This window comes from Monopterus albus, unplaced genomic scaffold (genome assembly GCF_001952655.1).
Source record: "Monopterus albus unplaced genomic scaffold, M_albus_1.0 scaffold39.1, whole genome shotgun sequence".
NCBI lineage: Eukaryota > Metazoa > Chordata > Actinopteri > Synbranchiformes > Synbranchidae > Monopterus > Monopterus albus.
The window spans coordinates 2,120,761-2,142,802 of NW_018127919.1; the positions used below are offsets into that span (position 1 = coordinate 2,120,761).

General features: G+C 41.0%; 2 protein-coding genes across 5 annotated transcripts in view; both read right to left on the reverse strand.

The window, feature by feature from the left end:
• Window positions 1–1,316: 1,316 nt before the first annotated feature.
• On the reverse strand, window positions 1,317–17,059 carry taf1 (TAF1 RNA polymerase II, TATA box binding protein (TBP)-associated factor). Of its 4 annotated transcripts, none has more exons than XM_020598896.1 (41): window positions 16,661–17,059; window positions 15,938–16,052; window positions 15,654–15,777; window positions 15,451–15,567; window positions 15,046–15,171; window positions 14,489–14,730; window positions 14,147–14,362; window positions 13,793–14,035; window positions 13,479–13,710; window positions 13,131–13,238; window positions 12,866–13,033; window positions 12,655–12,782; window positions 12,217–12,324; window positions 11,887–12,060; window positions 11,592–11,765; window positions 11,237–11,341; window positions 10,928–11,128; window positions 10,704–10,845; window positions 9,390–9,520; window positions 9,217–9,297; window positions 8,975–9,124; window positions 8,764–8,883; window positions 8,408–8,583; window positions 7,713–7,942; window positions 7,378–7,585; window positions 6,708–6,873; window positions 6,288–6,499; window positions 6,012–6,120; window positions 5,826–5,924; window positions 5,539–5,716; window positions 5,337–5,404; window positions 5,003–5,125; window positions 4,769–4,861; window positions 4,580–4,664; window positions 4,405–4,472; window positions 3,777–3,893; window positions 3,347–3,454; window positions 3,028–3,123; window positions 2,666–2,885; window positions 2,291–2,462; window positions 1,317–2,050 (listed from the first exon to the last, which is right to left on the reverse strand). In XM_020598896.1, exons 2-41 carry the CDS (start codon window positions 16,049–16,051, stop codon window positions 1,828–1,830), a joined length of 5,955 nt encoding a protein of 1,984 aa, XP_020454552.1. In that variant the 5' UTR covers window position 16,052; window positions 16,661–17,059; the 3' UTR covers window positions 1,317–1,827. The 4 variants fall into 4 exon arrangements, with proteins under 4 accessions (XP_020454552.1, XP_020454551.1, XP_020454555.1 ...); XM_020598895.1 differs by having other exon boundaries at window positions 6,702–6,873; XM_020598899.1 differs by lacking the exon at window positions 3,347–3,454 and having other exon boundaries at window positions 16,661–17,058.
• A 532-nt stretch (window positions 17,060–17,591) lies between these two features.
• fam76b (family with sequence similarity 76 member B) overlaps window positions 17,592–22,042 on the reverse strand; it is a 5,897-nt gene continuing 1,446 nt past the window's right edge. The window contains exons 3-10 of the mRNA XM_020598890.1: window positions 21,887–21,971; window positions 21,598–21,753; window positions 21,324–21,508; window positions 21,158–21,208; window positions 20,974–21,051; window positions 20,691–20,826; window positions 20,476–20,577; window positions 17,592–18,719 (exon numbers count right to left, since the gene is read on the reverse strand). Of these exons, the coding sequence (XP_020454546.1) occupies window positions 18,630–18,719; window positions 20,476–20,577; window positions 20,691–20,826; window positions 20,974–21,051; window positions 21,158–21,208; window positions 21,324–21,508; window positions 21,598–21,753; window positions 21,887–21,971 (883 nt within the window). The 3' untranslated portion in view covers window positions 17,592–18,629. The remainder of the gene's footprint in view (window positions 18,720–20,475; window positions 20,578–20,690; window positions 20,827–20,973; window positions 21,052–21,157; window positions 21,209–21,323; window positions 21,509–21,597; window positions 21,754–21,886; window positions 21,972–22,042) is intronic.

Below are 22,042 nucleotides of genomic sequence, written 5' to 3' on the forward strand. Positions count from 1 at the left end.
TTGGGGTGCAATGTCATCTGCTGGTGTTGGTCCACTGTGTTTTTTGAAAACCAAAGTCACTGCACCCGTTTACCAAGACATTTTAAAACACTTCATGCTTCCTTCTACTGACCAGCTTTTTAAAAATGCTGATTTAATTTTCCAGCAGGATTTGGCACCTGCCCACACTGCCAAAAACACCAAAACTTGGTTAAATGGTGTTGGTGTACTTGACTGGCCAGCAAACTCACCCCATAGAGAATCTATGGGGTATTGTCAAGAGGAAAATGAGAAATGAGAGACCAAAATATGCAGATAAGCTGAAGACCACTGTCAAAGAAACCTGGGCTTCCATACACCTCAGCAGTGCCACAGACTAATCACCTCCATGCCACGCCAAATTGAGGCAGTAATTAAAGCAAAAGGAGCCCCTACCAAGTACTGAGTACATACAGTGGGTACGGAAAGTATTCAGACCCCCTTAAATTTTTCACTTTGTTATATTGCAGCCATATGTGCTAAAATCATTTAAGTTCATTTTAAGTTCATATCATGACCATGTGATATTTCAGTTTTTCTTTTTTAATAAATCTGCAGAAATGTCAAAAATTCTGTGTTTTTCTGTCAATATGGGGGAAGGCCAGCAATTCACTAAAAATGTTTTTTTATAGGTCTTAGGAGGTATTCTAATTTATTGAGACAGTGATTTGGTGGGTTTTTGTTAAATGTGGGCCAAAATCATCACAATTACAAGACCCAACGGCTTAAACTACTTCAGTCTATGTGTACTGAATTTATATAATACACGAGTTTCACTATTTGAGTTGAATTACTGAAATAAATGGACTTTTCCACAATATTCCAATTTATTGAGATGCACCTGTATATCAAATGCTGTCAGTCCAATTTTGGACACATCTAGTGTTTTGTGCTGGAAGACCCTCTGCTGTTCACCGTGTTTAAGAACAGGTTTTAGTAAACGCTGTTTATGAATTCATCTGCTGACTGAAGCTGAGGAAAACAGCTATAAACCTGTTACTCTTCATGCTGATTATTAATATCAACTGTATCTTTCACTTAGAAAAAAATTAATACAATTAGTGATCAAACAATAAGCACATGGCTCAGTTCCATCCTGTGTCCCACTGAGGCCATATTAGGGCTGAAATGGGTTGAAAACGGCATTTTCAAATAGATTAATCATTTGTAAATTATCAAGCAACAATGCTATTCAGTTACTGATTTCAGCTTCTCAAATGTGAGGATATGCTACTTTTCTGTTTTGTATCTTTGTAAATGTAACATTTGGGTTTTAGATTATATGAATAAATAAAATATAAGCACATGACAGAGTTTACTTTCACAAATGTCAATTAAAAAATACAAATTTTACACAACTTTGCCCTCTGAGAAACTTGATAAAAAAAAAAACGAGTGACACCTGTGCTTTTCTGATAATAACGTCAAAATATCTGCCATGATTTTCAACCATTCTCCAAGGTCAATATATGCAATATGTGATTTAACTTTTAAAGATCTGCTTGTTAATCTTCAGTGTTTTCACTCTGCTTTGTATTTAGTTCCTGAAACATTTGGGAGCACAGGTTATGAACAGGTTAAAAGAGTAGAAAACAAGTAAACATGTTTCCATTCAAGGTACAGCATGAACACAATATTCATTCAAACTGAATCTGACCATGTGCTGAGCTGTATTCAGTACAGCAGCACACTAAACTATAAACATTAACCATAATGTACAAAACTATGTACAGAATATTTACCTGAGAAAACTCAATGTCTCAGTTTTAGATCTGGAATTAAAAACTACATTTTCTTGACTAGACTTAACTAGATGTCAGAGTCCATGTCACTGTCTGCCCCAATAGATCTGAACTCTTCGCTCTCCTCATCCTCACTGAGCTGCACTTGAGAGAGCACGGCTGGGCCTCTTCTCCGCGCTTCATCTTCTTCGTCTTCCTCCTCCTCCTCACTGATGCCATATTCTTCTCCATTTCCTATGCTAGAGACCTGCATCTGACTCCTGCTCTCGGTCTCCTCGTAGCTCCCATAGCTGAGAGAGAAGAGAAAGGAAGTTGAAAGAGGTGTTAACAACACGCATCATCATCATCAAGTACAGTGATGCCTGTGGTACCAACAACTTAAGAATTTGATTAGACAACATTTTTAAAAGATTAAAAAGAAATGTAAATGCTTATTTTCTCCTACAAAAAAGATCAGTTGGTTTAGGATGCTTGATTGTAAATTTCTGACAATTCAGAGACTTAAATCATCAGCATTGGGCCTGTTGTACCTGACGTTGCTATCGTCCATGTGAGGCTCATTGGGTCCGTCCCCTTCATATGACATCATGCTCTCGTCCTGTTCCATACCCATGCGGGCTGTCTCTTGAGTTCTACGTGGAGGTGGAGGCCGCACATCCACCTCTCTGTCAGAGTCGCTGCCACTCTCCGACAGATGAATGGCTGGAATGGAAACACTACGCATCAGGACAAATGTCAAATACAAAGTGCTGTACATGGTCTTCACAGAGGACAAATTCATGATCAGCGTTTGTTTACAGTCAACTAATATCTAAATTTTTTATCTGTCATTCCCAAATACCTAAAACACAGATAGTGCTAATTACCTTATGCAAAGAATCAATTTCCCTTCATGGTGGACTTACAGGAGAAAGGGTTGTCACCCTCCTCTTCGCTGGCATCATCCTCTCCGTCAGACATGAGCAGGTCCTGGTACAGCACGCTGGCCTGGGCTGGCCGGTTAGATCTTCCGTCCTCTTCCTCCTCCTCCTCCTCTTCCTCTTGGTCATGCACCCGTCTGCGAGGTGGCAGCAACATCTCGTCTTCATCATCTTCGTCCTCCAGATCTCCTTCTGCATCCTCTGCCTAGAAACACAGGTAAGGTCACTGTATGCTCACATCTGTGCCATTCCCATGAATTTGACTGGTTGGTGAAGGCAAGGCAGTAATTCATATATACATGAACGTCATAAGAACTACGACTTTCCAATAAATCTGTCTTTCTTACAGGAGCGGGAGTCTTGGGTTTTCCATCATCTTCCTCTTCAAAGCCTTCAATGTCCACATCTGACTCTTCCTCCCCAGGTCTTCTGATGTGGCGTCCCTGAGGGGCAGGATCATTAAAGTTTGAGAAAACCCTTACCGAAAGACAAAGGCAAAATAACTACTCTCATTTACACTGCAATGTTTTCTCTGCTGTTCTTGTGCAAGAAACAACTTTTACATGAGCAGGTACATCAAAGCCTGTAAACCAGCTGGGTGCCCTGATGATAGTCTGAAGAGAGGTGGCATGTAGATGCAAGCCTTATTTCTGTCTCTCTCCATACCTGCCCCCCTCTCTTCTCTGGAGCAATCACTAGAGGTCCCTCAGAGAAAAGGCTGCTGGGCTCTCTGGGCAGACTCCCTGAAGCCCCACTGTCAAACAGATCAGCAGGCTGGCCAAGACCACACAGAGCCACACACACAAACAGAGAGACAGGACAAGATGGCAGGAACGAAGGGAAAAATACAGGTTGGGAGAGAGGAGACACTACAGTACAGAAACTAGACCGCAGAGATGAAAGTCTTGAAAGAAAGAAATACAAGGGCAGGAGGAGCACTACAAGGTGTGGCCAGGACTCCAGTGCACATAGGAAAGTTTAGATTACCTCGTGTGGCATGTTATAAATAGCTGGGGGCCTAACATCTGGCAAGATACCCAGAGAACCACCATTAGCCAAGCTAGTAAATAAAACTGGGCCCTGGCTGCAGTCCTACCTGTGGTGTGTACGGGCCAGGAGTCATTGAGTCGAGACTCTCCATGTCTGCTGCATCGAGAGCTGCCTCTTTAGCAGTCGAGATGTCCTTCTCCAGCTGGGTCAAGTGCTCATCGTACTGGAAACACAAAAAGAATCAATATTTACGACACAGATTAACGTTTTTCTAGCTAGTAAAAGTACTAGTGTTATACATTTGGTTGTAGTAATTTTCCAAATTTCTAAAGAGATAAACTTAAGTAAATATTTGTGTTTCAATACTCTGAAGTATTACCCCTTATTACAGGGAAACATTCAACAAATCCCCCACACATTACAAGATGTGAAAGTAAAATATTGAAAAAGGACAAATCTATTCAACCATTAGCAATATATTTCTGTAATACTTCCACATTAATTTGCTAATTTGTGGCAGCAATTAATAAAAGACCCATCATTCTTTTTCTTTTACAACCCTCTGTTGTGTAAATGAACACTATACTTTGGCACGTATATTTTCTATAATAATAGGTTGAGCAGAAAAGATTTATAACAAATTTGCACTTTGCCCAACACAATCTAATTTACTGCAGAAATACTCACTTCCCCTTGGCCTCCAGAGAGCAAACTAAGAATCAGACTCAACCTACCTCTGCCAAGGTCTGCTTGCACACATTGACAATCTCCAGGGCTGTTTTGGTATATGGACTGTCTGGCCCTGCAAAACCCAAAAAGTAATTGTAGCAACCAAATTTTTCTAAACTACAGATATCTGTTTTTAAGACACATGAGTGCAGAGGTCAACACTGATGTTACCACATTTACCATTGTACTTGATACTGTTGGTGTGGATGAGACTAACATCCGAAAGGAACGTGTCTCGGTTCTGGTACTTGTGTTTTGAGATGTTCTGTTGAACCATAAAATACAAACAGACAAAGAGGAACATTTGCTGTTAAATGCCTTTGTACTGGATATTGTTTGATTTAAGGTTGACCCTTGTATGACCCTCACCTTGCGGATGGTCTCCAGATCCATGGGGTTTACAATCACCTTATAATAATCAGGCACAAACTTTTTGTTGACAGGATGATGGAAGGGCCACGACTATAGAAAGAGAAATATTGAGAAAGTTCATTACTCTTACTTGTGTTATCTGTTAATTATTAAAATATCAAACCTGCACAAAAAAATACATAAATAGTTAAATACAGTAATGACTGTGGTAAACAACAAGAGACGACGCACATCAGGAACCACCATCATTTTCTGGGTCACAATGTTGTCCAGGATGAAGGAGAAGGCCACCTGATCATCATCATCCAGCAGCGGGTTGATGGCTTTCTCCAGCCTGACCAGCCTGTCCTCCTTCTGCACACATACACACACAAACACTTGTTTTTATTTCTCATGGGGACATTACATTGACTAACCTTAACTATAATCACCACTATCCCCAACTCTTCCCCTAACCAAAACCAAGCTGTCACTTTAAAACTCAGTGATTTACATGGTAGGACACACACACACACACACACACACACACACACACACACAAAAAGGACTTTACATTTACACTCACCTCTTTCAGTTTAGTATCACACAGGTCCAACATGGACTGTGCTACCTGCGTTATTGGGTGTTTTGCCCCTGTTGGAACAAAAACAAAGAGCCGTCTTAACATACTAATGTAAAGTAAAACTACAAGTTTTACTTAACCCAGAATAAGACTTTGGTCACTTTATGAGTCTAAGAGGCTGTTAAAAATGTTCTTAGAACTTTACCATTGTAGGTGGCGCTGTTTTTGACAATAAGCTCCACAGCTTCACGGAACTCCTCCCTTGAAGGGTACATTCGTTTACGTACATTCTCCCTCAGTGTCTGCAGGTCCATGGGCTTGGTGATGATCTTATAGTAGTCCTTGACAACCTTGGCATTGACTGGTGTGTGAAATGGGTATGTCTGCATAGAAGATATGAAGGTAGTAATGGTGAGACAGTAAAGAAGTGAAGGTAGTCTTTGGAAACAATGAAAGGTTGGAGTGGCCAAGCGCATTCCTGATTGATCTTACACTGGGGTGATCCCGCATGTCATTGATGATGCTCTCCAGGACAGAAGACAAGGTCACCATTGGGTCAGTGCGCCTACGGTGAATGGCCTTGTGTGGTTTCTGTGAACAAAACAGTACAAATCATTAGCTAAGAGGACTCCTTTGAGTTCAACAAGTGTTTAAAAAAAGTTTTAAAATGTTGCCTACATTAAGATAGTCACAGTGCACCGCGCTGCCTACACGCCTCTTCTTCTTTGGTGGGAGCTGTTGCTTAGGGAACTTGAGCACTAAAGACTTCCTGCGTACCTCATCAGCACTGTAGGAGAAACAATTAGTTACAAACTGCAAGGGATACTTTTGATCCAAACTGCCTGAGAATCCCTCAGATACTGCATATGAGGGACTCCTGCTATCCATGGACTCAAGTTTAGAAAACACTGCACCTTTCAATGTTGAGAGGAAGAATGAGGAAATATCTGTTACCTCTCAATGAGCTGTTTGCCCAACACAATCTTAGTGCCTTCCACCTTGATCAGTTCCTCATTGTCGTTGTGTATGACCGTCTTTTCCAGCTCCTCCTCCTGCTCTTCGGTCATAGCAACTGGGTTAGAAGGTGGGGCGTTGGTCTGATAGTATAGCGGGCAGAACTTGTTGGTCCGCATATGGCCAATGGCTCCACATGCTCCGCACTTTAGCTAGGGAAAAGAGGCAAACGTTAAGGAACACGCCAAAGTCTACGTGTTCTATATAATACTAAAAGAACAATACCACAAATTGGCATATTAACTAAACCAGCATAAAGCAAACTGGCATAAGGTTTACATTTAGCTTAGTATCAAAAGACTGGTGAAGAAAAAAGTGAAAGACAGGAGTATAGTACTGAATCAGCAAGCTTACTTTTACCTTGAGGTCTGGTCTCTCTTTGACCTTCTTGGCCTTCTTCTCTGGTGGTCCCTTGATCTTGTCCTTCTCCTGGTTTCTCTTCAGCCTCCTCAGCTGCTCCTGAATGCGTCGACGCTCCTTCCTCATCTCTTCTCTGTGCTGCTCATCAAAGAGAGCAAACTTCCGTCTGCAGTCATAAATACACAACACTGAATGTTGAACATCTGTTGTGGCGATGACACCGACTTAATTAAGTGGCTGTGTCATTCTCCACTACAGAATTCAGCATTAGGCTGACCTGCTACACCATTAACAAGCTAAAGTAGAAACATATTTCATACATAGGGAAGCACAAATTTAAGAGCTAAAAGCATAACAACAAACATGTGTTTCCAAATATGTTAGGTGCAGATTATCAAAACTAATTTACATACACAATTGAAGTTTTGCTTAAAGTTGTAGCCAAAAGGTGAACCTATGTATCATTGTTTCCTTTTGATTCATTCCACACAGCTCAGTAAGGAGCAGACTTGGTTTGCACTAAATGATTTTTAGAACTATAACACCACTACAGCACCACACAATATACACATGATGATCTTAACTTGATATGGAGCGGAGGCTATGAAACAGCCACTACACACAAACACCCACTGCAAGATGAGGAAGCTCAGATTAGAAAGAGGCTCACATGAATTCATCATCCTTGGTGGTTCTGATCCTGGTGTAAGCGTCAATGACCGCAGCCTTGCGTACTGTCTCACAGCGGACATATTCTTTGCCATCCTCATCCCTGAATGTCCGATAGATTTTGAGTCGCCGTCCTGTGGCTGAGGAGTTCAGGCTGGTGACAGATGACGTGTCGTCATCCTTGTGGGAGCTGGTGGATAAAGAGCTGGCTATAGAGCAAAAGGAAGTAAAACTTACAGTTAGAGATATGAACAACATTTTTCAACTTTGCACAGTCGATGCAAATGTCTTCGGTGTATAAAGAACTTTGTGACTAAAAAAAAGATACACACTCACACAAGCCTTTGCGCCGCTCCTTGCGTCCCTTGTCACGATCACTGTCCTCACCCATCAGCATCCTCTGTAGCTCCTTCCTCTCCTGCTCCTCCCTTTCACGGGAAAGCTGGGAGCTGGTCTTCTTGTTCTGCAGCATATTCTCAATGTTCTTCCCCATCTCCTCAAAGTCACTGTCCTCTGCTGAGCTGCTGTCTGTGTCTGTGGAGAGCACCTCTGTTGATTCTAACACCCTGTGTTGGGGCAACAAGAACAATGAACCTGGGTGTGCTCTGAAAAAATCCTGAACAACAATAGGCAGTTATACATCTTTTCTGAACATTTCAGAAAATATGCATTAAACGATGTTTTCAACGTAAATTTTAAATGGCCATCAGATCTGAAGTCCAGATCAGATCCAGATGAAATTTGGTCTGGTGATAGACATTGCCACCCTACGTGTGCTTCAAATTTCAAACAAAAAATGATTTAGATAACCTCTGATATGAAGATATGATTTTTTTTTAAAACAATTTTGCCCCATGTTAAAAATGGGATTTTTCTGTATGTGTGCGTAATTTTTTTTCATTATTTTTTGTGTCCTTGACCTTTTTCAACCAAGATGTAATCACTTCTAACGTTGGTCCCCACAAATGTCAACAAACAAACATGCGGAACCAAAGACATAACCTCCTTGGTGGAGGTAATAAGAATCTCACTTGTTCTGCAGGTCAAAAATCCTCTGGCACTCTTCCTTATAGCGCTCCTGATGTTCAGCAACGGAGAAACGAGAGCCTCTGGCAAACTTGCTCATGGGTCCCTCGCCTGAACGTGCCTGCTCTGTGGACATGGTTCTCACCACATCAATCACCTCCCACCGTGAAAGCTTCTTGATCTAACACACAGTCACATTAATAAGCCTGTGTGGTAAGGTTATGGTTTGCTTATGACATCATAAACAAATATCAAAAACTTAACAATCCCATCCCAATGCAGAGATAGTGCATAAAACACAGGAGAATTAACTATTACATTTGAGTTAGCTTTATGTGCTTGCATATCACCACAATCTTACCTCTTCCTCTGGAACACCAAACTTGCGCAGCAGCTGCTTGGCGTTCTTTAGTGACAGCCTCCTCAGGTCAGCATCTGTCCCCGTCACAGTCTTCTTGACAGGCTGTGGCTCCTTGTCATCCTGAAAAACCACACAGAATCCAAGCTGTCACCCTCTATACTTACACAATGCAGAACATGGGTTGGCAAACTTTTGCTCTAGAAGGTCAGACCTTCTGTTGAGTGGGCTTGTTGGGCACTTTGACGTAGGAGAAGCCCTCTCCACATCCTGTAGGATCAGCAACACCTGTAACCTCCAACAGGCATTTCCCTTTCATGGCAGAAATGAAGGCTCTTGTTGTGTTCCAAGGAGCTGTCCGCACCTAGGATGTTTGAGACAGCATGGTGTAAATCTGAAATGTTTTTCGTTATCTCAAGACTGGAACAACTGATTAAGAAGCACTTGGATCAATACCTCATCATCAATCTTCATTTGAAAGTCTTCTTCGTTTTCCTCCTCTGGAGCAAAGAAGGATTTCTCACCATATCCAGCATCCTAAGGGGGGAAAAAAATAACCTGTAGCTAAGCCATGGCACATCACTCACTTGTGCTAACCATCAGAAATTACTTAGAGGGGCTACTGATACCTTGAGTCTCTGCTCTGCCACTACCATGCTATAGTAAGCGCAACACTGCTCTGGTGACACCATGGCTCTTATCTCTTCTTCTGTAGGCAGTCTGAAGTCGGGCTTCAGCACCCACCAGTTAGAGTCCATCCCTGGTATGAGGATAAGACACTGTAATCTTCTCTCACCTGCAAGCTTACTCTTGATCACAGAATGCAGTTTTAAAAAAAAGCTATAACAAATCTGATGTAAATACTGAACATTTGTACCCTGCCTTTCTACTGTATTTAGACTACACCTTACCTCTACGGAAAGATAAAAAAAAAATTTGTAAATGTAATGCGCTTTCCCTGCTCAGATTCCTGTCTGTTAATTCAAGGTGCACATACACTGCTGAGCTCGTGCAGCTTCGAACATCACAGAATTTCTTTATAACCTCAACAATGCCCTGATACAACACAGCTGGGTTAGGTCAGTCTAGTGGTTCTCAAACATTTTTTGTCATTCCCCACTTAAGAGGGTGAGCAAATTTTCAAGCCCCACTTGTCATAAAAATGATAACGAAATGGCCCAATTTTACAACATCAAATTGATTGAAATATCAAATCACACCAAGTTCAAAACAGATAAAATATAAGTACAACTGTATCATTTGAGAGGGAAAGTTTTCAATTTTGCAGCACTTGTGTCACCCAGCATAATCGACACCATGTCTACAGTTACAGGGAGATTTCGCTGCTCAGCAATTGACTGGGGTGTGTTGTCTCTTAATTTGTTGGGTCTCATGCTGTCTGCTGCCAGCGGTTTAAGACACAAGACACACATGGGTCCCTCCTCTGCCCCCACCATTCCCACCGTGAATCCAAGCGCAAGATGGGCTTCATCATATTTTCTTTTCGGCTGGCTTTTTGGTTGATAAGGCTACTGCCTGTTTCTTTATCTGCTTGCGCTAAATCACCTGCTTTTATTTGTGGTCCATGTAACACATTTATCCATTTATATTATTATGCCCACTACGTACACTATCAACCCTCCGTGTGAACGTTACCTTATAATGTTGCGCAGCAGTTAACATGCCGACGTTAAACCGTTATTGTTGCACTATGGTTCCACTTTTTTCCCCCGGGTCCTGAACTGATGTTATTTTAATTTACTTGTATTAATGACCCATTTCTAATTTTCTCTGTTCATTGTCCCCCACCTGTCATGTCTTTATTACCCACTAGTGGGGCGCAACCCACACTTTGAGAACCACGGGGTTAGTCCAACAAATAATGTTGATTACCTGAACGGGGAACATACAGGGTGCAGAGTTAATGAATGGCTGAGGTATACCTGTACGTTTGAAGTCAGCGCAGAGTTTTAGTCGTTTCCTGATGCTGCTCTCTGAATGTGAGGGAAAAGCTTTCTTTATATCCTCCATGCGGATTCTCCGGGGCCGGTCCTTGCTCTTCCAGAACAAGCGGTAAATGAACACCTACAAAATACAGATGTGACATTTCAGCATCTGTGACATCAGCAGCTCAAGTTTGTAGGATTTCCCATGCAAACAGACATACCTGAAGGAAGTCTCTGATGTGGGTATTGGCTCGCTTAGAATTGGGCCCAGGAACCTCAAACAAGGGGCACTCCTGACCAACTACAAAAATGTCCACAATTTCTCTGATGTAGTAGCCATGTCGTGTCCGTAGAACCAAAAAATCAGTCTCTGGCATCTTGTGCAGGTAGATTGGAGCACGGAAAAGGTTGTTTTCAAACGCCTAACAGAAAAGGACATACCATCATACATTTTGCCGGGAAACAGACCAGCAATGCTTCAAATGTTTACCTAACTGAGATACTGAATCTCTGACTATGATGCTGCTGACCTGGAGCAGCTGCCCAGGATGCAGTGAACCTAGGAAAGGGGATGTGTGGCAGTACACAGTCTCTCCATATTTACAGTCAGGTGCTCCAGGGTCCTTTCCAGGTTTCTGAAGAATACAGTAAAAATGCCACTGAATATTTTAACAACTCTGTCCAACAAACAAATGATGAGTAGAAGTAGAATTTGATGATCTAAAATGACCACAGTTCTGCACAGTGAAATGTGACAAGCACAATGGTCCACCTATTTGTACACAGGTCTGCACTTATTGGCTAATAAAAGCATATAGATATTCAGGGCGTTTAATAGAAAATACTAATTAAGACAAGATATGAGTAGAAGAAGTCTAGACTCACCCTTTTGTAGTAGTTTTTGATTTTGGTGGCCATGCCGACTTGCATAATGAGAGGAGCGTATTCTTCACTGTATTCTGCCAAGATCAGATCTCCATCTTTGCCTGTCAAGTCCTGTGAGGTCCGCATGAAGAACATGTCTCCTCCTCCAGATGCCTGTCTCTCCTGCTCTCGCATCTATATGAAAAAATATTACCATGTACACCTCTGACATTAACGCAAAAATGACTAAAGAACAGACAAACTACAAGATGATCTATTCACAAAGTAGTGATGATTGTTTTAAGCAGGGCTCCACCTTGGCCTTCTTCTTTATGTGTTTGAGCAGTGGCTGGACTGCATGGGGGCCCGGTTGAGCCAGAGCTCCAAATGAGTACTTCTTCAGATTTGGTCGATGGAACTGCCGGAGCTTCATTGGTCCCATGTGTGTGGGGAAGAAGGGCTGCCTCAGCTCCAGTGCCGGGATGGAGTGCTGTTAAAGACAGAAAATTTACTCCATCACATTATTCAACAGCCTACACTTCATCTGGTTATGGCTCTGTGTTTATATGATGTATAAGAATTCTGTCACAATGTTTATATATTCCCCGGCCTGTTGCTTTCTTTGTTTTTGTGAGCTGCTGCTTACCTGAATGATGTTTCCACCGAATGTCCCCCTCAAGCCCTGCTGTTTGGGATAGTAGAACTCATCATTGGAGAGGTTCCAGGGGTCCTTCACTTCAGGCTGGGACATGTTCTAAGTTGAGAGAAAAAAAAAACTTCCCACTGAGTGTCACTGGAACCTTTTGTATTATCGAACTGAATTTTTAAAATACCATTCTCAGCCCAAAGGTTTACAGTTATTACTCACACACACTGGGGCTTAAACAAGAATGTTGTAGCCTCTGGTGGAGGCATTGTCAATTTCATTTCACCATAGCTATTCCCTCATTATGCACGGTAGCCATCTTCCTTACTGCATTTTTTTATTTTTTTACATTTTGTGCTTTAAAGGACCCTCAGAAATTCTAGTCTGCTATTTCTCATAATCAAATGTGCCTTCACCTGCGCTGATGAAGTAGCATACCTGCTGTGGCTCATCTTTTATTACCCCGGTCTTCCCAAGCAGGATGCGGCTCTTTTTGATTGCAGTTTCCTTCTTATTCTCTTTTGATGGAGAGTGGGATGTTGTTTCCTCCTTTTCGTCAGGAATTTCTGCAAAAGACAACAGGTAAGAAAAAAAACTGAAGGAAGAAAAAAAACACAGTTAAATCTGAAAAAGCTGAAGTACACACTACCTAGAATGATATTCTCATCATTGGGATCCAGTGTAAGAACAGGTGGCATGAGCATGTGATCCATCTCCTGGTCATCCCAGATGATGTTGTCTTCCCACCGTCCATACACCAACTCTTCATTGTCAATGGGAAAGATGGAGAACCAGGGGCAGTCTTCTTCCTGAGAGACTGCACAGAAATAAAACAAATTAAGGCAAAACATTTGGCCTGAGATAGAAGGGTCTGGATTCACTATTATTTGCATTGTGACGGTCACTAAACTCACCTTGATTATCATGGCAGTTTTTTTCCCGCTTGGAGCCAGTGATTGAAGAAACTTTGGGCATGGGTGGAGGCGTAGGTGGCACCAACTGAGAATTACTTCTCGTCAGGCCTGAAAGATTAAACAGACTATTTTCTATTTTACACACGAAAAATTACAATATGCTGCTTCACCATCAGTATTTGTTGTCCAACAATTTTAGCAAGCTGTTAGGCATTTGTTGCTTCTGTGTCTTGCCACTACACTGTCTTTCAAAATTTGTAAAAACCATCAGGGTATAGTAGGATGTTTTTAATGACAGAAAACCACCCATTGCAAGAATTAATTCTTCATTTTTTTCTGGCTTCTTACCCTGCTGTGCATTATAAGCATTGGCATTACGGGTCATGCTAGAGGGCAGCCATCCTGCCAGGCTAGCTCGCTGCGTCTTTGTGCCTTTGTGTTTTACATCCTCCCCATTCCAGATAATATCGTCCTCCCATTGCAGTTGAGTGACCATCAAGAAGAGCTCATTCTCAAGGGTTGCTTTGTCTTCATCTACATCATTATCATCATCATCATCATCATCGTTGTTGTCCTGCCTCTGAAATGAGACAAATTATAAACATCAGTAACACAATCATAAATTTCGCAGTTATGACTACAGATGTTACCTGTCTGCATACCACTTGAGCAGTATCTGGCATTTCTTTAGGCGTGTCCTGCATCTGAGGCTCACTGGACTGCTCCTCTTTTAGCTTGAACCCATAGCTGAAATGGCTTCCGTCCTCCGGGACCCCTAGCATGTCATACCAGAGCTGGGCTGGACCATATCTCCATTCCGCAACTTTAGGTCGAGACTCTGCCTCCTTGTCCCCATCACCACAGGTTTGGGAGAACTTTGATTCTACTGGAGCCATCATGGTTATCTGAATCCAGTAGAAAAGCATGTAACAAGCTGGATCTGATGATATACTGCCAGACTGCTGTCAACTGATATTATGAGAGCCTAAAACAGTATGTAACACTAGAAGACTTACCTCATCATCAGAAAGACACTGCTCTGGGGGTGGAGGGGGAGCAGACTCATAAACCCATCCAGACTTTTTTTCCTGGCTTGGCTCAGTGGGCTCTCCTTCTGGAGAGGGCGTCCCAGGCTGTGGGTCCCGGTGTTTCCGCTTTTTCTTCCTGCGGGCACTCCTCCAAACTGATGGCATGTTCTTTCCAGGACCAAACAGTCGTAAGAACCGAAGCACCTGGTTGGATAAGACAATGGGTCTCAGTGCACTCCCTGATTTTAAAATGATGATAAAATAAACCTTTAGCATGCATAATGGCATGTAATATTTAAGCTCAGTGCACTGCATGTAAAGATGTTTTACCTTTCCAGGCCTAAACTCTGGAAAAAGTTCTGTAACACTTGGCAGTGCTTTGGCAGCATCTTTCTGCATGATGCCAGCGAGAGGGAGGTTGAGCCTGTCTGGGGGACCTCCAGCCACTGAGCTTAGGCAGGGACGGTCAGTTTCTGACTCAGAGTCTGAGGAGCTGCTGAAGTCAACCTTATCACCTGTAGAGGAAGGTGCAATGATGGAGGGCAAGATTATGCCATCACCCTCTTCCCCAGCTGCAAGGAGAGACAGTGGCAGATCAAAGCAGCAGAAGAGACAATCAGTTGTCACCATTAGATATTTGTAACCTAAAATATTTAAATCTAGACTGAACTGCTTCTGAATTTACTGCATGATTAACTGTAACATCTGTCTGTGTCATAGGAAAAATAAACCTCTGACAATAACATCCACTCTGATTAAATATCCATAGACAACTCACTTCCTTATAGACTCCAGAGTTGCAGCTCTGTAGACAGCTCAAACCTCTATGGAAGAGGACAAACCAAACACAGTTTCTCTACAGAGACTAATTATAAACATGTAATTACCATTTGTGCTCTGAGAGGAAGGTTCATCTTTCTTAGCAGACGTAGAAAGACTTGGTGGTGGAGGAGGAGGAGGCATGAGCTTAGAATCAATATCCTCACAGTCTGCATCATAGTCATCCTCATCATCTAGGATTAAGGAATTAGAAACAAAATATATTTAATATTAACATAAAAGAGCAAGAGAAGGTCCAACAGCATTTTGAAATCATGGAAATCTTGGGAAGGACAAATGAAATGTCTTACTGACATTTAAAAAAATCTATACAGTACAATTTAAAAATATTTTCAAAAGGGTTTATACATGTATATAAAACTTTATCGTTAAAGATCAAATCAATTGTACACATCCTAAAAATGATTAACAACACTCAAAACAGCACATTTGATGCTAGGGAAGATGATCACCTGTTTTCCTGCTGGGCTGCAAAGACCCCATCGCCTGACGGTACTTCTTTGTCTCATCCTCAGCAACTTCACTAATGTCAGAATAATCAACTGCATCATCAGTGCTTTTCACCCAGCCTGAATGAGGAAATATATTCAAAATGTCACTCCCTCCTGTTTCTGAATGCATTAAAACAAAGTTCCAATTATATATTTACCCTCACCCTCTGCATCCACGCTACCAGAGTCTCGGTTCTGCTCTTGATCCTCCTCCTCATTGGCAGTGATTTCTGTAATGAGCGTGCCCAGACCCAGTGTACCCAAACCTGCTAGATGCTTTTTGGACTCCTGAGGTGAAGATAAAAGGCAGTAACAGAACATTGCAATAAGAAGTGAAATAGTAGTGTCTACAGTCTCCCACAGAAATAAAAAAAAAATCTTAGCTTAAATTCTTTGCTACTTAGAAATGACTTAATGCCGCTCCAGAAAATTATCTTTAAACACCCACACTGTCCAGAACACTATCATCCTCTAGCTGTCCATCTTCATTGATGTTTCCAAAAAGGAAGCCAGTCAGAGAGAAAGGGCGGTCTTGGTCTTCATCACTGTCTGAGTCAGACATCCTGAAATGTTATGAAACATGACATTTACAATTTAGGCATTTGGTTTATTTTCTTTGTCTAAGTAACTTGCAGCATTAGTTCTCACTAATGTGATCCATGAATGACCATGCATGAGTGATGCCACTATACTGAATTTCTCATCATACTATTGAATATCAAAGTTATTTTGCCATGTATCAAAGGATTTAAATATATCTTCATAAAAATTACATTACAATGACAATCACTTATGTATACCGTGTATATTTCAAGAAAACTCCATCAACGAGAGGAAAAACAAATAAACATATACACATATACACCTATAAGACAAGATCTGGCAAGTAGTTAGCTGACGTTCTAACATTAACTAGCTAGCTAGTTGCGTTTTCCAAAGTTAGTCTGTTGAGGTTTTGGTGGACTTAATTTCATTTTTCTCAATTATTAAAATGTATTAGATAAACAAGAAGTTTAACTGCCAATGTTGACCTGACGCTTTGTAATGGACAAACCAGATAACGTCAATGCGCTGCAATGAAAAGAATGGCAAATGTTAGCTATCTTGCTAGCTATACGGAAAAAACAACTAGTTAAGTATCAGAACCTTCATGAAAGCAACATACACTTACTTTGCGTGATTTCTCCTCACCCTTAGCAAGCCTGGATTTTAGCTAGCTTTATATAAATGTATAGTGACTATTACGTCCAGGCAGATTGGTGTTAACCCGCTAACGTTACGATCCGGTCTGGCAAAGTAAGTTAGCGTTAGCTTATGTTAGCTAGACAAAATAACTACGCTAACGCCAAAGTCTGTGTAAACATATTTTCCAACTGTGCCTGCGTCAGCTTTGATAGATCAAAAGGAACCCAGCAATAATACATTTAATACAGAGTTACGCAGCCAAGCTCGGTGTAAATTCTTGTTTACATATGCGTATCATACACTACATTGCAAACAACATCTAGCTGAGGTAGAGCTAATCAGCTAGCACAAAGTCCACGTGACCTGGATGGACAGCGTGATGCGTTGACGAACTTCACGTAAAACAGAAATGTCAATATCCAATGGTTATCATTTGACTTTCATTACCGAGTGCAGCTGTGCTTCTGCGGTAATATCAACTTTGCTGCATTTGTCCTTAATTTCTGCAACTAATTATCCCCTAAATAGTTTATACCCTAATATCTTTGATACTGTGTGATGCTGTTATTCTTAACTGACTAAGAGTTTATGTTCCATGTCAACTGAATAATTACATACATATGGTTTCTTTTGCTGGACTTTTGCCACCTCCTATTTTTTTGTCAGGGCCATATCAGGCTAAAGGCTTTTGCAATGTTTCTACACAATATTTAATTCAGGATAATATGTCACATGGAATTTTATACAGTACTCAGCAAAACCAGTTATTCCCAAAGACTGTACTTTTATTGTTGTGGAGTGTAGATTTCAAATTGTGAGCACCAGATATTAAGTGTTGTATACATTAGAAATCTTAGATATTTAATGTTTAAAAGGTAAACAGCTATGCAGTCAATAAAAAAAAAACAAACATACTATAACAGTTTAGCCAGTTTTAATCATTTTAAAACACTTGGTTTGGAAAAAAGTACAAAAGTGATCCTGAACACCACAGTATGAAACCAGCCCAGTAATGCAAGGTGAAAGGTGTGTTCCTTTAAAAAGCATCTTCTACAGATGTTTATTTTAACTGGCCTTACCATACACATACTGTACTCACTAAAACAGATACAAGCAATAGCTTAAATATAATGGCGGACCCCAGTAATACATTTACAAGTAATTCTTAAAAAACTATTTAAAATTGGGGGGAAAGTCTGACCACAATGCCATCCTGTGTCTGGCAGTAGAGTCATGCATCATTACAGTTCTTCCACTGAAGAGAAACAGCAAAGCACTACAGCTGTCACACAGTGAGAAAGAGGGCACCAGGTGTTTCTCTGTTACACAGCTTTTCAAAGTGTTCATTGGTTGCTGAATGAATTGTAACTCAAAGTTCAACTATTGAGCAGCAGCTCAGTGGTCACCCTTCCCACGTTTGCATACAATGTAAAGTTGCACAGGTTCTCCATTGAGGAGAACTCATCTTCCACAATCGCATCCATTTATAAAAATAAAACTAAATGCTATTGAAGAAAACCCCAAAATGTGGGATATTAGTACTGTATGTTGTGAGGAAATAAAGAAAAGCTAAGAAATACAGCTGAATAAATAAAATGCATGACATCCATAAAATTCAAGTGGATACATTGAGTCGACAGGATGCTATCCACATATGCACACCATGCTTTTTGTTTTGGCCCGGCAGTGTTAGAAGTGAGGGCTCCATCCTCCACTCCATCCAAAGACGCATCCCATGATCCAGTGGAAAAGTTGCCATAAAATATCTAAAATTTGTTGACATTTAGAGAAAAGGTTTCTTCGACTCAACAGTTGATTTCCATGTACAACATGGTGTCTGGCTTTACCAGTTAAGTAATCAATGTTGATGGCAATGAGGAAACACAGGAGGGGGGCCTTCACAGTGTTATAACAATGAAGCCGCTCTGTGTTGTCACCTGCTGGTTGGCCTATTGTTAGGGCAACAGCAGTGAACTTCCTGTACGGTCAAACTTTTTTCCTTTTGAGAGGGCAGCCACTTGTTTCATCAACTCCCTGTTCTTGGCCTGCGGACACAAATGCTTAACCAAGTTAGAAAGGAGATGCATAGTTAGAATTTTTAGTACCTTAGTACTAGATCACAATGTATGTTGTTATTTACCTGAGATCTTGATTGTGTTTTAATTTGCAACAAAAACAAACTAGTTAGTTCTAGAAAAACACAGTTTGAAAGAATTGTTGTCAGTGCTTACTCATCATTTATTAGACACTGCAAGGTTATTTGGATTAGTTTACAAAGTTAACTCTGCAGAGTTGAACAGGAAATGACTCAACTGATGCACCCACTGCATTCTACAGCAACAGCAGAGTGAAAACCTATGCAACAAGTCAATCATCCATGTATGACAATGGCCCATATGTAGGGTACAATCATGATATAGTTCCAAATCCTTTTGACATTTTTCAGCAATTACTCACTCATAATGATAAACCTGAGAAGACAGTTGTGATGTTACTGGTTTCTGACACCATTACTGATAACAGACTACTTGCCAAAATGATAGAGAACGGGCTTTCTGATACTCTGCACTGTTCTGTCAGGCGTATGGGAGGAGAGTGGATTAACATGACATCTCCATTGCTTCTATAAGAATCTATTTCTTCCAGTAATGATGGCTCATGGGGACATGAAATAGTTCCAAACATTAGGAGGAGCACTATAGAGTTATGGCGTGTTCACATTGTTGTGGAATACAAAAACGAATTTTGCATGTGCCCCGCTTTTTGTTGTGTATGCAGTGCACTGGGCAATCTCTGCAAGAATGTTCATGATGTACAAGGCAAAACAGGAGTGTGCCAATAGTTCAAATGTGTTGAACTCTGACCTCAACTGCACTAAACTTAGTCCACTCAGCCAATCATTGTTGACCACTGCCTGAACCAACATGAAACTAGCCTACTTGTGCCTCTCAATTTCCCAGAATGTACAATGATTCTCATATTGAAATCAGATAAAGGACAGACAACTTATTTAGCACACAAGAGCTGCTACCCAGGTTGTAAAAAAAAAAAAAGAAATACAGCTTGAGCCTCTAAAAGGTTTTCATCTATTGCTAGCAACATTAGCATTGTAGCTAAGAAAGCAGTTCTTTGACCAGCGCCCCCTCAGGAGTGTCCACGCCAACCAGTGCGGAATGTGCAGTGCAAGACCCTAATTTTTCCACTATAATGTGAATGCCTTTATACTGAATTGGCTTCTATCTTCTATAGTAATAGGTTAAAATTAATAGCAACAATTATACTGGTGACATTTTACATTTGCAATGTGTCAAAACATTTTTATATGTTCAACAACCTTTTTGACCATCTCCCTCAAATATTGGGTCACTTTAATAATTAGGCACCCAGCCAGCTAGCTAAATTAACTGAGCTATCGACCATAACTGAACAGAATTGGTTTGCAAGGCTTTTCAAGTCATTAAAAGTAGTAATTTGCTGTTATATCCTGTTGTTAATGGCCCACTTGGAACTATTTGAAGCTGTGAGTCACATGACCCGGTACCCTTTTCGATCCCTTGCTGTGGTAACTCTTCTTTCTTAAGGGCTCTGCATGAAAAGTTACTTCTGAATCCCAATAGTGTGTGGTTATTCAAACAATAATAAGGTTGCAATGCAAGTTGTACTTGAAACAGAAAGGTATGGTATTTTAGACTGGATTGAAATTTTAACTGGTGGGGTTGTGGACAGGACTAAAATGAAAGTTGTATTTTAGTAATGATTATATTACAACACCCCCTACCATGTTTATATGTAATTTCCTACCTGCTGATGCTCCATAGCTTCTTTGTGCGCTTTCTCCATTTGGTTCATTTTCACTCTCATATTGGATTCCTGATACTGAAAGTCTGCTTTGAGCTCTGTGAGCTAGAGGAGAGTTTTATAATCAATATTCCAAACAAATAAAAGTAACAAACTGAAAAGCAGCTTTGAGTGTTATCAAAGACTATGCTGGAGGCCAGGTGAGACTCATAACATACCTTTCGGTCCTTCTCCAGGATCGTCTGATCCCTTTGCTGCAGAAGTCTCTTCAGTGACATCACTTCCTCTTTTAGCTGGCTGATGAGAATGAAGTTGTCCGTTCCTCCAGAGTCCATTGACTGGGTGATGGAACTACTGATGAGAGAAAGGAAAGAGCATGAGGCCAATATTCATGCAGGTAGTCAACATGTAGAAGAAAAACATAGGCAGCATTATGCCCAACCAACAATTATGTCAAGTCAGACTTACTGTTTTATCAAACAATAACCACACCTATCATACCTGTCCCCATTGGATGGCTTTGTCTCAAGTTTTGGTTTCTTCTTTGGAGTCTCCTTTTGGATTGAAGACGATTTATGGCTGCAAAGAAAATCAGATGTCAATGTACATTCTGGGCCAAGAAACTCCATCAATATTCCGTTTTCTCAGGTACATTACACAAGTCAAATAAGACAGGATGCTTTACCTCTGCTTCCACAGTCCCTGCTCCTGCTCAGGACTCAAGCTCCCACTCAGTCTGCGAAAGATGCATAAACTTAGCAAATAACAACATGCGGTGGGGACATATAATAAAGCTTTGTTACTATATGCAAAACAAACAAACAAACAAAAAAAATCAACAAAGAACATACTTGTGGTGAGAACTGCTGTGCCTGTGTTGGTGGTGGTGGTGATGATGGTGCGATCTGGAGTGGTGGTCTTTCTCGTTTAGGGATGAGGAGTTGGAAGAGCTGAAGCCCTTCCTCTGCTCCTTGGTCTTCTGCAGGACACGGCGGTAGGACAGAGTACAGAGCCAGCACAGCAGTTTCCCGTCCACCTAGAAGACAGGTAGGAGACAGTAGCACATAAGACTGACTGTTAAGATATTCTCTGCATAATTAGACTTCCTGTGTATTAGGTTTATACCTTTCTCCTGCCTTCCTCCTTGCGGTCAAAGGCGCACTGCTGTTTGCACTGCTCACAGGTTTGTGGAGGTCCATATTTCTTTTCTGAGTTAGTGCAACGCTGGCATTTTGTGCCAATAAATGCTGCAATGATATTACAGTACTGGCAGGGTTTTGGCTATAAAGGCAGATAAAAGACAATGTTAAAAGTTAAAGGGCACATTTACACATAGCGTTACTTTAAACAAATGAACATTTGAATCAGTACATTCAAGTGGAGTTAAAGTGATCTGGGAAAAACAGTTACTCACTGTTCCAAACTGTTTGACATTCTGGGCACACTTTTTGCAGATTGTATTGGTTTTACTGTAAACAAAAAAGCAAGCAACATAAGAAAAAAAAATCACTATTTTAGCATAAACAAAAGCTGGAATTCATTATTAGGTGCATGCGTCTCACCTTTCCTG